Source organism: Cricetulus griseus, chromosome 2 (genome assembly GCF_003668045.3).
Source record: "Cricetulus griseus strain 17A/GY chromosome 2, alternate assembly CriGri-PICRH-1.0, whole genome shotgun sequence".
Lineage (NCBI taxonomy): Eukaryota > Metazoa > Chordata > Mammalia > Rodentia > Cricetidae > Cricetulus > Cricetulus griseus.
Genome location: NC_048595.1, coordinates 321452511 through 321469306, shown reverse-complemented (window position 1 = coordinate 321469306; position 16796 = coordinate 321452511). Strand labels below are relative to the sequence as shown.

At 41.5% G+C, this 16796-nt stretch overlaps 1 protein-coding gene across 6 annotated transcripts in view; it reads left to right on the top strand.

Annotated features, from left to right (window-relative positions):
• Mast4 (microtubule associated serine/threonine kinase family member 4) overlaps positions 1 to 16796 on the top strand; it is a 594674-nt gene that overhangs the window by 203176 nt on the left and 374702 nt on the right. For all 6 annotated transcript variants that reach the window (XM_035440538.1, XM_035440540.1, XM_035440539.1 and 3 more), the window contains one exon: positions 16017 to 16141. In XM_035440538.1, the coding sequence (XP_035296429.1) occupies positions 16017 to 16141 (125 nt within the window). The remainder of the gene's footprint in view (positions 1 to 16016; positions 16142 to 16796) is intronic.

Below are 16796 nucleotides of genomic sequence, written 5' to 3'. Positions count from 1 at the left end.
TCAAATTTCCTTTAGGATAATATACCAATTAAAGTTCAGAATGTTCAAAAGGCATTTTTATGAGACTTAGTGTAGCGTACTCTGACCTTGAACTGGCTGGAATCACAGATGTGAAAGTGTGGGCCATCCTGCCTGCTTAAGGCATTGATTTTTTTTAGAAGCACAATTATATTCCTTTTGTTGTGTTTACTGCCCTTTGTTTTGCACCTCCCTCCCATATTTTCATCTTTTATGTTTGTGAAACATGGGGCTTAGGTGATGCTGGGCAATGGATAGTGAGTGGGATGCATTGCACATTAGCAGTCCCTGAAATGTTAGTATTTTGAAGTTTGGTATACTTTGAAACTTAGAAGGGGCAAAGAAATCTTTGTGGTGCTCTTTTGATACTTTCAATTTTGGATTCTTTCTTTTCAGTCAGTGACAGTTGTGGGAGAGATGGTCAAAGCCAGATTGCAGATAGTTCACATTCACAATTCTACTGATTCATTGCATTTGCTTCCAGTTGCTTTTCTGTTTCTCAGTACTTACAAAGTCTCTATGCTGAACAGATGGAGTGTGGCCTGGCTGGGATTGCACAACTTTTTTTTTTTTTGACCCTTCATAAATTACACACTTTTAGCTTTAAAAAGCAAGCTGAGCCAATGCCATCATTATAGAATTGATATAGCTGTGTAACTTCTTTTGAGTTGAAGGTATAAAATACGGGGGTAGTTAAGCTGATAATATTCTGGTTAAGATTGTGACACCTGGGGCTGGTGAGATGGCTGAGTAGGTAAAGGCATTTGTCACTAAGCCTGACCCACCCAAGTTCCATCCCCATATCCCACGTGGTGGGAGAAGAGAACCTAGCTCTGTCAGTTTTCCTCTGGCCTCCACATGTGTGCCATGTCATATTTGCTCATATGCATACATGTACACAAACACACAAAACAAAGGAATATTTTTAAAAAGTGTTTTGTGAAACCTTCCTCAACAGGTAAATATCCCAGTCTAGAGAGAGTTGGCTTCCATGATACCCAGCTGTCACTAAACTTACCTCTTAAGGCCCCACTACCTAAGAATGTTACACTGGGCGTCAAGCTTCAGCAAACATCTTGTGGGTTGAAAACACGTGTGCCCTATTTTCTCAAGCCCCTTTTGTGCTTAAGAAGTAAATTGCATCTCCTATGGGGAGAGAGTAGGGAAACCCTTTGCTAAGAATGGTATGCCTTCATTTCCCCAGACTCTCTAGTCCTCTCCCCTCCCCGATTCACAGCACACTTCCCCCATGGCTGTGGAAAGACCCCTGTCATTTCTAGTGGAACATACCAGTACAGAGTCCTGTCCCTTGCCCTGACACTGAGCTTGCTAGGCCTTCTATCTCCCCCCTAAATCTTGTTTGTATCAGTCAGTCAAAGCCCTTGGGGTTGTCCATGTTATTTTGACTTCATGGAGAGGATGCTGACTTGTAGTCAGCTCCCCAGGAGAAAGAGGAGGCGAAGAAATGCAGATGCCACCAGTGGGAATGTTTAAAGATTCATAAAAATTAGTGTTTCTTATGCATTGAGACGCTGGTAGTGGTGGCCTGTATTTGTCATTGTCATGTTCTATTGTCATGCAGGTACTTAATCAGTGCATATTTCCAGGGCTAAATTTATTTTCTTGTGTCTGCCTAGACAGATAATCTCTGTTCTCTGATGGTTCCATCTCAGGTACCTGTCTCCATCCCGAGCCTGAAGGGAAGATGGAGGGCCCCCCTTGCTTTTCACTCATTCACTTGCTCACAGAAAGAAGAATGTGTAAGAGAGAACAATAGCATTTAAATATCTGTTTTCTTCTTCCTGGCAGGAACACAGGGAAAGTCATACTTAGTTTGAATATTTCCACCCCAAAATCCGGATTTGCCCATGGGATATCAGCCGGATGTGGGTCTTTAGATATGATTGGGTCTTTAGCGATGATTATGTCTTGGGGAGTATTGTCTCACCAGTGGGATTAAGGCCCTTGTAAATGTGTTGTCAGTTGGCCTGCCCTGTGCCAGGGGAGACATAACAAGTAGGCCCTTAACAGATTACACACTAGCTATGCCTTCATAGACTTCCAGCATCTGAAATTCTGAGAAAGAAACATTTTATTTATTACGAATGACCTAGTTTTAGGTTCTGGGTAAGAAATCATGACCAGTATAAATTTTTAGTTCTGCACCATATTCAGCTTTTACAATGACTCCATGTGAGGGCTGGCAGCTTCCCTGCCTGCTAAGGACAGCTACATGTGAATGTTAAGTATGGGTGTTGATGCCTTGTGTGCATGTATACAAACACTCCACTAGCCCTTGGTTTTTACTTAGTATTCTCTAAGGGAGGGAATGCCTCCAGTTTTGCTCTGAGTTACTCTGAAGGATGGAAGCCCTTTTATTAAAGTATCTAAAGCATTTCCCTGAGGTCAGGTTAAGGAAAAGGTTTAGACTGGTCTGATAAACTTGAACATTCTTATGAAATAATGAGATCTAGTTTAACCCACTGTGTTCTTCTCTATGCTCTGGTTGCTAGGAATCTTAATGCATAGGGATTTGTTAATTTGGTTTTGTTCTCCTTTGCTTGTTTTTGACTATACTGGTATACAGAAATAGCATTCTTTAAAAAGAAAAGTAATAAGTTATGTGTGTGTCCAGAGTGGGAAGTGTTGCCTCTCTGCCCCTTGGTGTATAAAAGGGTAATGAACTGATATTTCCTGATTCACATTTGATTCCAGGACTGTAGTGTGCTCAGTGGCCAGCGTAGATCATGTGTATGACCTGGACTTGAATCCGGGCAGCACTAGCCAAACAAAAATGTTCCATTCCAAACAGCTTCCTATTGTGTTTGTTGATTTTGCCACTTTTCTCTTGCTCCCCCAGGGCCTATCTTCTTGTATTGTCCCCATTCTTGATGGATAAATTGCTTCTACATTTCAGTGCTTGTGTGCCTATCATTTCTTTCACTTGTTTATAAATTCCTCGAGGACTTTTCCTTGTATCCTCCAAGCAAAGCCTCACATACTTCAAGTACTAAGTCTCAGTAACAAAGTTGTGTGGTAGCCTACAGGATACCCAGTTACCTTTTAACTCAAATAAAAAAAAAATGCTATTTTGTATATGGACATTCAATGCAATATTTGGGATATACATATAAAAAGTGTATTTGAATTCAAATTTCCTTAGGCTTTCTGTATTTGTATTTAAATTTGGCCATCTTTTCATTAAACCCTGGAATGAAACTGTGTTTAGGCATTCTCAGACATATCTCATAGGTCTTTGTGAACTGTGAATGACAATGGGGCAGAGACATGACACACAGACATTAATATAGTATCCTTAGCATGTTTTGTTTTCCACACCAGCTACTTTATTTCATGGGAATCAGGAGAATCTTTGTGAATGACAGATGACAGACTCCAGGCAGATCTGATGTGTGATATACTTCTCACTGTGAAAGTTGGGGTGCATGTGCCTTATTACAATGCAATTCAGTACTCACAGAGCTCTCTGTGGATTAAAAAAAAAAAAACTGAAGAATAAATGCATTTAAAGGAATGGCTAGCAGGAGATAATCAGGCTTTCAAGATTGAGAGATGGCCATTTGGAGGTTGATTGGAATGGCCAAATGGCAACCTTCCCCCATCTCAGTTAGCCTACAGATTTCCCCATGTCCTCTCTCTCTCTCTCTCTCTCTCTCTCTCTCTCTCTCTCTCTCTCTCTCTCCCTCCCTCCCTCCCTCCCTCCCTCTCAGGAATGTTAAGGAGCCTGATGGTACTGTTACTGTAAAATACAAGGCAGTGACCTTGGAGTTCACAGCTACTTAATGTCATGTGAGATTTCAGAAGTGGTCAGTTGCTAAGAGAGCAGAAATGGAAAGGCTGAATTCCTGCCTCACACCTGCCATTCATTTTCAGACATTGTTGAGATAATCATGATGCTAATCTGGACTTGGCGTTTTCTTTCCTTAAATATAAGGGCATGCTCATGATGTGCTTCATAAAGCACATAGGGATTTGTGACGATTTAATTCAAGACATAGGATTGCAACTTGGATAACAATGCCCACCCTCCCCACCACCCTGATTCTGTTGTTTTTAACCAGATGGAGTTGGCAATTACTAACTTTGGAGAACAGTTTCTACAGCTCTGACTGGGCCCACTCAAACCAGACATAGAGACCTTGAAATATTTGTCATTAGAGAGAGATCTGTGTGATATTTTGAAACAATCTTTTTATCAATAAAAAACAAACCATATGAAGATCGCTCTAGATGTCTTGCTTAATCCATTAATCAACATCAACAAGCATTTCTTAAGACAAAAATATGAAGACCTTTAGGGATTGCCATCATTATTGAGGAGAAAGAACTTGAAATCTGTTTAGGGTAAGCCCACTATGGAATTGTTAGCTGTTCCAAGAAAATACACATAGTTACACATGATTATGTGGAAAGAGCTGTGTATAGAATTTTCCTTGTATAAATAGGAAGCATGTTAAAGGAATTTGGACCTGCCTGGAAATTTCTGCATATTTGGTGTTATGGAGCTTATTTTATCCCCTCTAAGGCTGATTTTGTTCTTTTTGTTTATCTTGTAAGGCTCCTGGTCCCCGATTTCTCCTTGGTTCTATAATAACTGTTGAGATGTAGGGCAACTGTCAGCAGTGTTTAGCATCACAGGGCTGTGGGTGACATTTGGTGACATCAATCAAAGCATCTGGTCATGGAGAGGAGTGTTATTGAGTAGGCTTCATAACTTCTTTGAAAAGTAAGAGAGTAAGCCAAGTCATTTTCTAGTCTATGGAGGGTAGGCAGCTCCCTCTGAAATCTACAGTATATTGTGGAGGTGGTGGATTCACACATACTTCTTAAAAGATTAAAATCGAAACCAGAGAAGTGGTATGGCATCTTCCTTATTAAGTTTAAGGCCTTTGAGGGTTTGTGTTGTTATTGTCATGAAACAAAGAAGGGGACCAAATTTTAATATTCTAGACAATGTGGAACTATAAAACAATAAAAGACACCCTGGAGGAAAACAGATGAGATAGAGAGGTGTAAGTGCAATTCCACAAAGGTCCATTGGGTTCTAGGCATGGGCTGTGGTATTTGTACTAAGTGTGGAGTGGGCTGCAGTCTCAGAGGACACAGAGTTTGCAAGGTGACAGAGCATATGGTGCCCAGAGATAAGTATCATTCTACTTGTGTATCCACATATAGAACATGGTGTGATGGGAGAGACTAAGAAATATCTCCGATTTAAATGTATAGCTGCCTTTCCAACGATGACCAAAAGGGCAAGGTGTCTAGAGTGGACCCGAACCACCCTGAGCACAGGTTGTGTGTCCACCAAATATGCATTTTGTATGTTGCCTGCTGTCATCATTACTAGATGTAAGGAAAAGCAATTTCAGAGGGGAAAGTTGTTTACCCAGGGCTCCCTAGCTAGTGAATGAGCCAGGATGCAAGCCCATGCCTGACTTCTTGCCCACCTGTACTCCTGAGTCCACCTGGAAACTGTAATAAGAATCAGTGATCCCAAAGTACCCAATTCTGGGGAGGGCTTATTCCACCCTGAACATGACACAGGGAAGATCCTTACAGGGAAGAGTTGTTTAGTAGAGAGAGCAGAGGGGATGTTAGGCTATGGTTTATTGTGGGCTTTTGGTTTGCCACACACAGTGATGGTTTTCTCTCTACATCTCCAGGTACTTCTTGCCATCACCATGTGAGATCACCAACTCCATTCTGTAGAACATTTGCAGAAAATTGAAGCTTACAATTCAAAAAGCCTGGACAAGGACAAACAGCTACTGTGGGGTTGGGGTTTAAATTTAGTATGAGAAGCTCATTGCTGCCATGTAGGGTGGGACTGGAATCAACAGTTTGACTTCATGAGTTAAGAAATTGGGCATGTTCCCAGGATCTGGCAGAGCCAATGAACCCATTCAGATAGAAGGAAATTACAGTGGGGATGCCAGTCACTAGACTGAGAACAGGGATGGTGGGTATGGAAGAAATGACTCTTGGGCATTTCATGATCATCTTGGGTGGGGGCCAGGTACTGGTCCTCAGGGGATTTCAGACAGGGGAGACAGAAGCAGACATAGAGAGGGAGGAGGAAGGAAGAAGTGAGCTGACAAGTGCTTTAACAGCTGTTCCACACATCCACAAAATGACTCTGAGGAAAAAAATTGTTCTATTTATTTGCCTTTTCCTTCCATATATCTTGCCAGCAGCATTCATCAATATCTGTCATTTCCCAGGGGGCTTAGACATGTCTGGCAATTCATTCTGCTGAATTATATTTCAATACCCGAATGGAGGGAGGCCAGATTGCAGAGGTTAACTCTGACCTCTGCCCAGTGTCACTTAGTTGCCATCACCACCCCACCACCACCACACACAGTCATTCCAGGAAACACTGCCTGGTGTCTGTGGCCTGTTACAGTGTCTTCCTTAAAGAGGGCTCTGCCTAGCACCACTTTAGAAATCCATTTCCAGTTGCCCCTTTGCCTTTGATCTGTGCAATAGAGCTCAGGGCCAAACTAATATTTTTTTTTTAAATAAGAATTTTAAAGCTAGACAAGCACCGCCCAAGTGGAGACTGCCTTGGCGATGTAGGTACAGTTGGACAGTTTGTGGCCACGGTTGGGTGATTTTACAGAGTGGAAGAATTTCCTGAGTATTACTACAGCCAAGGGCAGTGATGGAATTGAATCATAGGGACACAGCTTATCATGCCCTGCTACATGCTCTAACTGATTTGAACCTAATGTCTGTACTTATTAGAATTACACTGAGGGGTAAGCATGGTAGATAAGAAACACTGCTTTAAGTACAAGTTACGGGAAAACAAACAGAAGGCCAAATAAATTTCCATGTAAGTACTGTTTTCAGTTCTTTATAACTGTACTGTGTGTTGACATCGTTGCCCTTTCATCACAAAAAGACATGGCTTAACAGGCTGGAGGTGTATTAGACTGAGTGTGCAGAACCACTGTATCTTTGAACTGCCTTACCATAGTACCCATACCAAAGTTAGTTTTGATTTAGAGCTAAAGCTGTGATTGACAGGGACAGTGGCAGCTTCAGACTGACCTCCATACCCTCATGCTTTATGCAAAGGCTTTGATTTTCATGTTGTAGGTATGTGTGTTCTGCTGTTTTCCCATAGTTCCTAGCTCACTAACAGCATGGTCTCAGGCTTTAGTTACTCTCCAACCTCTCTAGGTATGTGAAATTGTTAACTTACAAAGAAATTGCTAGCCTCTGATGCCTGCCCCTCCCCATGCTCTAAGCTTCTTGCAAAGCATTTCTCTTAATTTGGTCATTGGATTTTTATATGTATTAGTGTTGCCTATCCATCCTATGTTAAATGCAGTATAGGTGTTGATTGTATTCCAGAAAGTGAAAAGAAGTATTTTTGGTGAATCTGAGTTACATGGTTAATCAAGGGAGGACCTCAGTGCCCTATTAGGCCCAAGTCAGCTGTAACACCATTACTCTAAGCTGGAATCTTGTATTGAAAGCTCTTGTATTCAGTTTCCAATTTCTGTGACAGCTGGAGATTGCTGGCAAGTGGGCAGTGATATCAAGGACAAAGGGTCAAGGTTGTGCTCTTGTGTCAAAAAACACTGCAATATTTTTTTAAAGGGATTGAAAAGCAGCTCAATATAGAATTAGCACTATGGTCAGTTGTTTGCTGGTTTTATGCCATTAAGAAGAATGAATTAGCAGAATTGATGCTTTCTAGTCATCCCTTTGCAGTGGGGACAAGAAATTGGAAGGCAGTCACCCATGTGAGTGGAAAGATGAAGGGGACCATGTCCCCATGTTTTTGCAGCACTGCCAAAGATGAATAAAGGGAGGCTATAATTGCTGTGGGGATGAGAGTCATAATGACAAGGGAGCAAATGTTTAGGAGTGAGCAATGGGGCATGGAAGAAGAACCTCTGGGTGATGATGGAAGATACCCAGGGCAGTGGCTGCTGAGTCATCGATTCTGCCCAGAGCTAGCCAGTGACTTAGTATGGGCTTAATCTTTCCAATTCTGGAATTTGGAGAGCACTTAAAAAATCTACTCTTCTGCTTATGACAGGAAGGGTGTTCGCTATTGAGTATAATTTGCAATAGGAGGAGTTGATGTGGATTGTGTAGCTATCTGCTTTGACAAAATCTTGAGTATCCCATTGTGTTTTTCTTTCTATTTACTCATTTAGTTTTCTTTTTTTTTTCAAGACAGGGTTTCTCTGTGTAGCAAACCTAGCTGTCCTGGAGCTCACTCTGTACACTTCAACACTTAACATTTTTTTTTAATTTTTATTTTTTTTATATATATAAAGCAATAATGGCAATATGTTATGCATCAATAGCAGCAACAGCTTTTTCAGGTTCTGTACTTATTTTTAAGTGCATGATTTATTATGTTAAATCCATCTATATCATTGTGCAACCACTGCCACTTTCCATCCCTGGAACGATTTCATCATCCCACACTGACACTATATATGCATTAAGCAAGGGCTCCACTCTCTTCCCCCAAACCCAGAAGCCATAGTTACACTGTCTCAGTGAACTGACTATTGCAGATACTTTGTGGAAAGGGAATCATACAACATCTGCCCTCGTGTGACTAGCTTATTTAGCACAATGTCTTCATGGTTCATTCATGTCAGTGGTTCTCAACTTGTGGGTCATGGACCCTTTTGTGGGGGTCAAACAACCCTCTCATAGGGGTCACCTAAGACCATCCAAAAGCACAGGTATTGACACTACAAATCATAACCATAGCAAAATTACAGTTATGAAGTAGCAACAAAAATAGTTTTATGGTTGGGAGTCACCACAATGTGAGGAATTGTATTAGAGTCGTAGCATTGGAAGGTAGAGAACCACTGATCCATGTTATAGCATTGATAAACTATACTTATCTATCAATGGGCGTGTGGCTTCCCCTTTAAGCACCCGTGAATTGTGCTGCTGCGGAGATGGGTGTGCAAGCATGTGCAAACATTGACTTTCCTATCTTTTGTATGTATACCTAAAGAGAGGTGAAACAGGGTCATTTTACTAGGCAGTGGCGGGGAGGTGAGTGGTGAGACTGTAGCTTCTTCCAGTGTGTTGGTGAGTGTGATGTTTTAGGGGACTACTGTGAGAGCTTCAGGAGATGCTAAGAGGAACAACAGGCTACTATCTAAAACCCTAGAAAATTATATACTTACTAAGATACTTGCTGAGAGAATGGGCCCTGTTTGCCTGCTCATGACCAATACAATCCTAGCCTTCATGTTAGCTTTGTTCTTGCCCCATTGCCTCTGTAATGTACCTCCATTCTCACTACACCCCTAATATATGGTCCTCCTGCCTTCTCAAATCCAACAAGAGCAAGGCATTGGCCACCCAGCCTAGCGTTTGTCTGCCCTTAGTTGGTGCCTTAGAGAGAGATAAACAATTTTTTTTCAGAACCCTTAGTAAAACTGAGTACTAGAAGCCAGACTGAAGCATTACATTTTAAATGTGTTCAGCCTTCTTTTTCCTTTTATATTCTGGTTAGAATCCAAAAGAAATAACCCCAAATATAAGGCTGTAGACTGATGGCTAAATCTATGAGGCCCCCCAGGTGATATGGAACATTTTTAATAGAAGCTCTCAAATCTAGTCAGGTATCGTGATTCCCTGATGATAAAGGAGAACTCCAGAGGCTATATTTAATTCTTTATATGGCCATTCTGCTAAACTTATTGCTGATGGGGTGTTTTCCTGTTTCTGAGGGATAGCCCCACCTGTGGTGTGGTCTAAAGCATGTACATATCTCATGTCTGAAAACATAGCATGTATCTGTAAAGCTGCTGCCTTTCCATTGTCTTAGAATTTAGGGTAGAAACAAAGAAAAGCACCTTCCAAGAAAGGCTAATATGTAGCTTTACCTAGAACCAGGACATTGTTGTTGGATGTTCTTTTACTCTAGCCCCACGTTGGAATGCCAAACAGTCGTTGGGTTTTTTTGTTTTGTTTTTTTTTTTTCTCTCTTAAGATCTTAACTTTTTGGCTCTTTGGGGGAGCCTACCACCCAGCTCCCAAATAAAACACATACAGAGACTTATTCTTATTTATAAATGCCCAGCCTTAGCTTGGCTTGTTTCTTGCCAGCTTTTCTTAAATTATCCCATCTATCTTTTGCCTCTGGGCTTTTCCTTTTCTATTCCTATATACCTCTCTTTCTTACTCGGTGGGTTTCTGTGTAGCTGGGTGGCTGGCCCCTGGAGTTCTCCTTTTCTGGGCTGCTACTTCTTTTCTCCCAGATTTCTCCTCTTATTCTCTCTGCCTGCCAGCCCAGCCTATCCGTTCTCCTGCCTTGCTTTTGGCTGTATAGCTCTTTATTAGACCATCAGGTGTTTTAGATAGGCAAAGTAACACAGTTTCACAGAGTTAAACAAATGCAACATAAACAAAAGTAACACACCTTAAAATAATATTCTATAACAGGACATAGTCTGCATCTTTCTCAGTAATGTTTATTTTAGTGTGTAACCATAGATGAAGGCAGGACTCTGGCTCTCTTAGTTAAGTGGAGTCCCAGTGCCCAGCACAGCCACAGTAACTATTGCCGGTAGTCCAAATGACATATATAGACCTCAATGCTTGAAATCTGTCAGGTTCTGGTATTGATCACGGTCAACTGATTCTGTCTTTAAAATGGACTTCTGTTTTGTGCCTCCATGCCTCTAATTCTGTCAGTAGAGAATGTTTAAGGAGAGCTCTAATGAACACGGTGGGATTTTAGAAACATGTTTTTAAGGAACCTGGTGCTAATCAAGGTTCCAGTTGTGACAACAAGCTCCATTTGGTATTAAAATGAGCAGCCAGATTGCTAGGCAAGCTCACCTCTTGTACAACACATTGGAAATGGTATTATCCATTCATTTCCACCCTGTGCAGCTGAACAATGCTGTTGACAGATGCTGATTTTCTTAAATCGTAGGCAGCAAATGATGCATGAATGTAACAGCAACACACTTTTTAGAAGCCCTTGGTAGTCATCAGAAAGTAAATTTATATGAAGTTTGATGTGATCGCTACCAGCTACAGCGCTATGTTAGTATCTTCTAATGATTGCCTTAGACCCATCTGTTATTCTCTTTTCCCTATTAACACTAAGTGGGGTCCAGGCAGGACGGATGTATCCCCATGTGTTGTATTAACAGACTGTGTAATTTGTAGCATTTGTATGATTCTTTCAGATAAGTCCTATGCAAAAATAATGACCTCTGAGCTCTAACCTATTACACGATTTATACACATTTTATTATGTACATGTCTGTGCACTTAGTAATTACTTTTTCTAGTATCATAACTAGCTTTTCCTACTCACTATAATCTGTATTGTATTCCTTATATGTTAAGCTGATTTGGTTGAGTCTTGAGCTCTGTGGTGTATTTTCTGCATTAGATTTACAACAACCCTGTTAGTTTTCCTCCACTTTACAACTGAAGAGCCTGAGGCATGGAAAAGGTTATGGAATAAGTAAAAGAATCAGTTTTGGGGTTCAGCCATAAAACTCACAAGTCTGACCTTAGAGTCACCCACAGCTAAAGTAGTTATTATTTACCACTGTTGCCAGTGGCCTTTACATCCTCTTAGGTTTAAAGAGAGTCTAAGATGTGTGCACAGACATTGGCTGGTTAGTTATCAAATCTAAGTGTCATCTTCTGGGTTAGACTCTTTTTAGGTAGCAAAGAAATTGGGGGCTTACCTTTGTTCTTCATAATGAGGTAGAATCAATGTATGAGAGCAGCGAATAAGATATGGAATTAGCTTTAATAGTGATGTCAGTGAAAGGCAAGGTAGCATTCAGGTCTTGTTACCAGAAAGCCTCTCCATATTTGAAAAACTCCTGGGAGCTTTAACAAGAGGCAGATTTTCAAAGGGAAGGTCAGCGTGTGTGAAAGGGCCACACTTTGGCCCCTTCTTGGCATTCCTTCTGCTGTTTCTGGCTTCTGTCCAGTCTGGCTCTGCCTCAACCCAGTGATCAATGATCTTCACCGATTAGCATCCTGTACAAAGGGTTAGCCAAGAGTGTTGGCTCTGATGAGGAGGCTCCTTGTGGTTCCCTTTTGCTCTGATTGTCCATCAGACCTCTTCCTGACTCAAGGCTATCTCATCTGTAACCCTATGACTCAGGAACTGTCATTTGGAGGAGTAGAAGGAATGTGTCTGGGGCTAATTTGCTCACTCAGAATAAGGAACACATTTTTGATAAAACAACCAAAGCAAAGTTGTAAAAATTTATGTACAGTAACAGAGGATCATTCACTACAACTCCATACACCTCCCAGTCACTATAATGAAGCTTAACATTTGGTGCACTCACCAGGTTCAAAATGGAAATAATGGAAATATTTGCAGCCACAAGTCACACACTTAATTTCTCTATTTAGACTTTTGAGTTGAACTAGCAAAACTGTCTGGCAGATAAGTTTGAAATTCTACATTCTTCTTAAAACTATTGTTGTTGTTGTGTGTGTGCACACACATGCCACAGCATATATGTGAGAGAATAACTGTGGAATAAGCTATCTCCTCCCACCTTTATGTGGGTTCTGGGGACCAAACTCATGTTGTCAGGCTTCTGAGGCAACCACTTCCTTCTCCGGAGAGAATGCTGATCTTGCTATTTCCATGAAGAAATGTGTTGTACCTTCTGTGTTAAGTGACCTCGTTAAGACCACAGCCAACGGAGGATGCTTTATCACCACTGTGGTGGAGGAGGACCAGACTTTGACATGATGTGTGAAGCTCACCAATTTGACTGACACACATCTAGTAAGAACTAGATTTGAAGCAGAGTTGTTTGCCTGATTCCCAGCCTTTTGTTTGAATAATTCTGTTCCTATGTTTCCAGGTGATGTACCCTTACACACACACACACACACACACACACACACACACACACACACACACACACACACACTTTCTTACAAGTAGAATTCATTCTCTCATTTTGTAGCATATTTCCACCTAAGCATATATGATAACTATCATCTTGCTTTAGAATTGTGGCTCAGGGGCCAGCACAGTGCACAGTGGTTTCAGCAGCTTGCTTATTTGGCTGTGAACTTTTGCCTAGCTACAGAACCTATCTGCACTGACAGTGGAGGGGACATTCTGTACCCACAAGGCTATCACAATGTTGCAGAGCCTGGTGTGCACCAAAGCCCTGTTGGATTGTAGGTATTGCACTGTTCTTATGGATAAAAAATGATCTTTTCACTGATTCTTTCTGCTTGGACCAGGTCAGGTGTTGCTTAGCTACTTAGGACTGATTGCATTCAGTCAATCAGCAGTTATTGAAGTTGTACCAAGGGCCACCTCCTTCCCCAGGAACTAGGTACACAAATGAATAACCCTGTTTCCTGTATCTGGGATCTTAGCAACACACTTTAATAATTCCTTACTACTGAATGAAGAAGAAAAACTGATTTGTAGATCTTTTAAGTGAACTTAACAGTCATGTTTTCTAAGTGTTTTGTAGTCTTAGATTTAAAAAAAAGAAGTTTATCTTCAGAGAGCAGCACAGTAAGGATTTCCTACATCACAATAGCCTTGCTGTCTAGTACTCCATGGCTGCAGTAGCCCCTCTCTTCAAACATAAAGGAAATGGAGCATAAGGTACAGGAAAAGACTGACTGATGCCCTTCCCTGAGCCTATCATACAGATTACTCATCAAGCTGGTATGTTTTTAAAAGGTTGTATCTTACATCTGTGTTATAACGAAACTGTATTTTCATACTGTATGCACCCTGTTTTCCTAAACACAGCCCGTTGCTTTCCTGTCGTTTCTCATTGATGTCCTCTTTTGGAGCTACAGTGATAAGTCCTAGCACCTGTCTTAATACACCTTCTAACTCATGTTTCAAAATAAGGCAAGAGAAAAAGCCCAGATTCCACACTCCCTACTTTTAATGTATCATTATTTCACAAAACTGTTCAGATCCACAGAGGTAACGAATTATGTCTGAGTTTTCACTGGCAGCCTTCATTTTTTAGGTGCTGGTTGCTATGTGTGTTTGGTTAAGAAAGTCATATTCCAGTGCCAGCAAAATGGGTCCATGGATAAAGTGCTTTTTGTGCAAGCCTGGTGATTTGAGTTCAAGCCCCAGAACCCACATAAATGTGGGAGGAGAGAATGACCCCAGAGCGGTTGTCCTCTGACTACTGCACACATGCCATGGCAGGTATGTACCTGCGCGCGCACACACACACACACACACACACACACACACACACACACACACACACACACACACACACAAGTACTTTCAAAAGACATACTCTAGTGTATAGAACTGATGAGGAACAACTGACAAAAATCATTGTGATTCCATATTTGCAAGAAAATGTATTTCATAGACAGACATGGGCATGTCCAAGGTGATTTTTCTCTGCTGTAATTTTGTTTTCACACATGTACATTTTCTAGTTTTGAGTGATAAGAAGTAAAACCTAACCTGAAATTGTCTTTTCCCATTATTATACTACTCAACGCTATAGCCAAATAGGCAATGTGCACTTTACTCAAAACCCCCCTCAGTAACTCTGCATGGATGATTCAAGCAGGTCCATTTTAGAGGTGGAGAAACCAGTGTCAAGAGAGGGTGACTAAATCCCTTGCCCTAGTATCCTTTAGATCCAGGGGCAATGTCATGACATCAAGCTAGTTCATTCTTAGTTCTGTACTCACACTATGCAATGAGGAATTGATCAGTTGTGCAAAATAAGAAGTCATTTTCCCTTCTGTAATTAAAATACAAAATTCTGAGAGCACTTTGGTTAAATAAAGCATTAGATCATTTGACCTGATGGTTGATGGATGATGCCCATAATGCTTAGCTTCTGTAGTGCTGGGGACCAGCATTCATTGCACTACATAATAAATACCACAGTCATCATTAACTAGTCAGATATACTTGTTAGGTACATGCTTGAGGGAGGGAGCCCGTGTCCCTTTTGATACAGGGCGAGCAGCTGTGTGCACTACAGAGCCCCCTAGAGGCTCCACAGGTTAGAGTGTTTCCTTTTATTATTCTGTGTTTCTGGAAAGAAAATGCCCTCTCTTCTTTGCACCATTTAGTAATAGTCACTGTGCTAAGAGCGAAGCAAAGCAGGTAAGACAAGACATTGTGTTTATTAAGCATCATTACTGTGTTAATAGTCATGGGCGTTCTAACTTTACTGACACAAAGAAATCAAACTCCCTTGTGTTGATGGCATGCTAGTCTGTATCTGGAACTACAGTGTAGATCTGTCAGGTGGTTGACTTCTAAAAGTGTGTGTGTGTGTGTGTGTGTGTGTGTGTGTGTGTGTGTGTGTATTTGTGGTGCATATGTATGTGTGTATGTATGTGTATCAGAGTTGGAGTTGATGGAAATTGCACAGTGAACCTAGACTGACACTGATGTCCTGATTGATGCAAATGGATACTATCATGTATCCTATGGACATGGTTGGACAGCCACCTGCACTTGACAGAGAGAAGCTGGGGAAAGGGACACCAGCCCATTTCACCTTGAGAGAACACCACCTCCTCTTTGGTGGTCACAACCTCCACTTTGTATCTCATTTCTAGATTGCTTTCCATATTAGATTTTCTTCAAAATAGCATCACAAACACAGAACATTTATTTTTGTGATGAGAGTACATTGTGTATTTACATATATTCCCAAAAACATTCTCATGAATAGGCAGGAAGATAAAAAACCCTCATCCTAACCCGGATGAAGCCCCCCAATGCCCAACATACGAAGTGATTTACTTAGGCTTCAGTGGGAAGTCAGGGTCAGAGCCCACCACGGTATCTCCTGACTTAATTAAAACATTTTTTCTCTGGCTGCCAGTAATCAGCATAGCAACAGAGCATGGCAGAAGGGATGCAGAAGAAAGATGGCTTGGAGTCGCCCAGTATCTGCAGAACTATGTCGTTGGCCTGCTGCTTACTCTTTTCTTTTCTATTCCAACAGGGAGGTACCTCCTTCCAAACCCGGTGGCAGGACAGGCCTGGCCTGCCTCAGCTGAGACGTCCAACCTTGTGCGCATGCGCAGCCAGGCACTGGGCCAGTCAGCGCCCTCGCTCACCGCCAGTTTGGTAAGTGTCTTGCATGTGGCCGGAGTTGCCATGGCCATTATCTCAGTGGGTTCTGTCTAGCCGCTTCAAGTGTAACTGGGTTTGCATTTACATACATGTAGCGTTGACTGCAGGTTGGGCAATGGGTGTGTCTGGCTCTCTATCTGCCATTTCTTCCTGCCCTCCCCCAAATGTGAAATATTTCTATTTGGCTCAGCACAAACAACAAAACCATTTCAAATAAATAAATAAATAAATAATGAATAAGTAAAAGACTGTGGTAAATTCCAAGGGCAAGAAAACCACAGATGACAGCAGTCTGTTCATTATCAGATCACCTTGCCCAACTTGTTTATCACTTGTGTTTTGTGTATAAATGTGAGCATGGTGTGAGCACATGCTTATGTAGGCATGCATTGAGTCATCTGAGAGTAAGATGTGTGTCCATATTCTCTTTGTTTGGTAGTTGTCAACTTGAGCAATTTTCTCGCTGATACAACCCAGTGTCAGCTTAGCAGTCTGGTTCAATTTCAAACACTTGTCCTCAGCAGTGGCAGTGCAGCACCAGGCCTCTGGTCTCCAGCCCTCCTCTCTTTGCTCTCCTTTGATCTGGTGTGCTCCCATAGCCTTGCTCTTCTTTTCTTACATCGACATTGTTGGAGAAAATTTATAGACA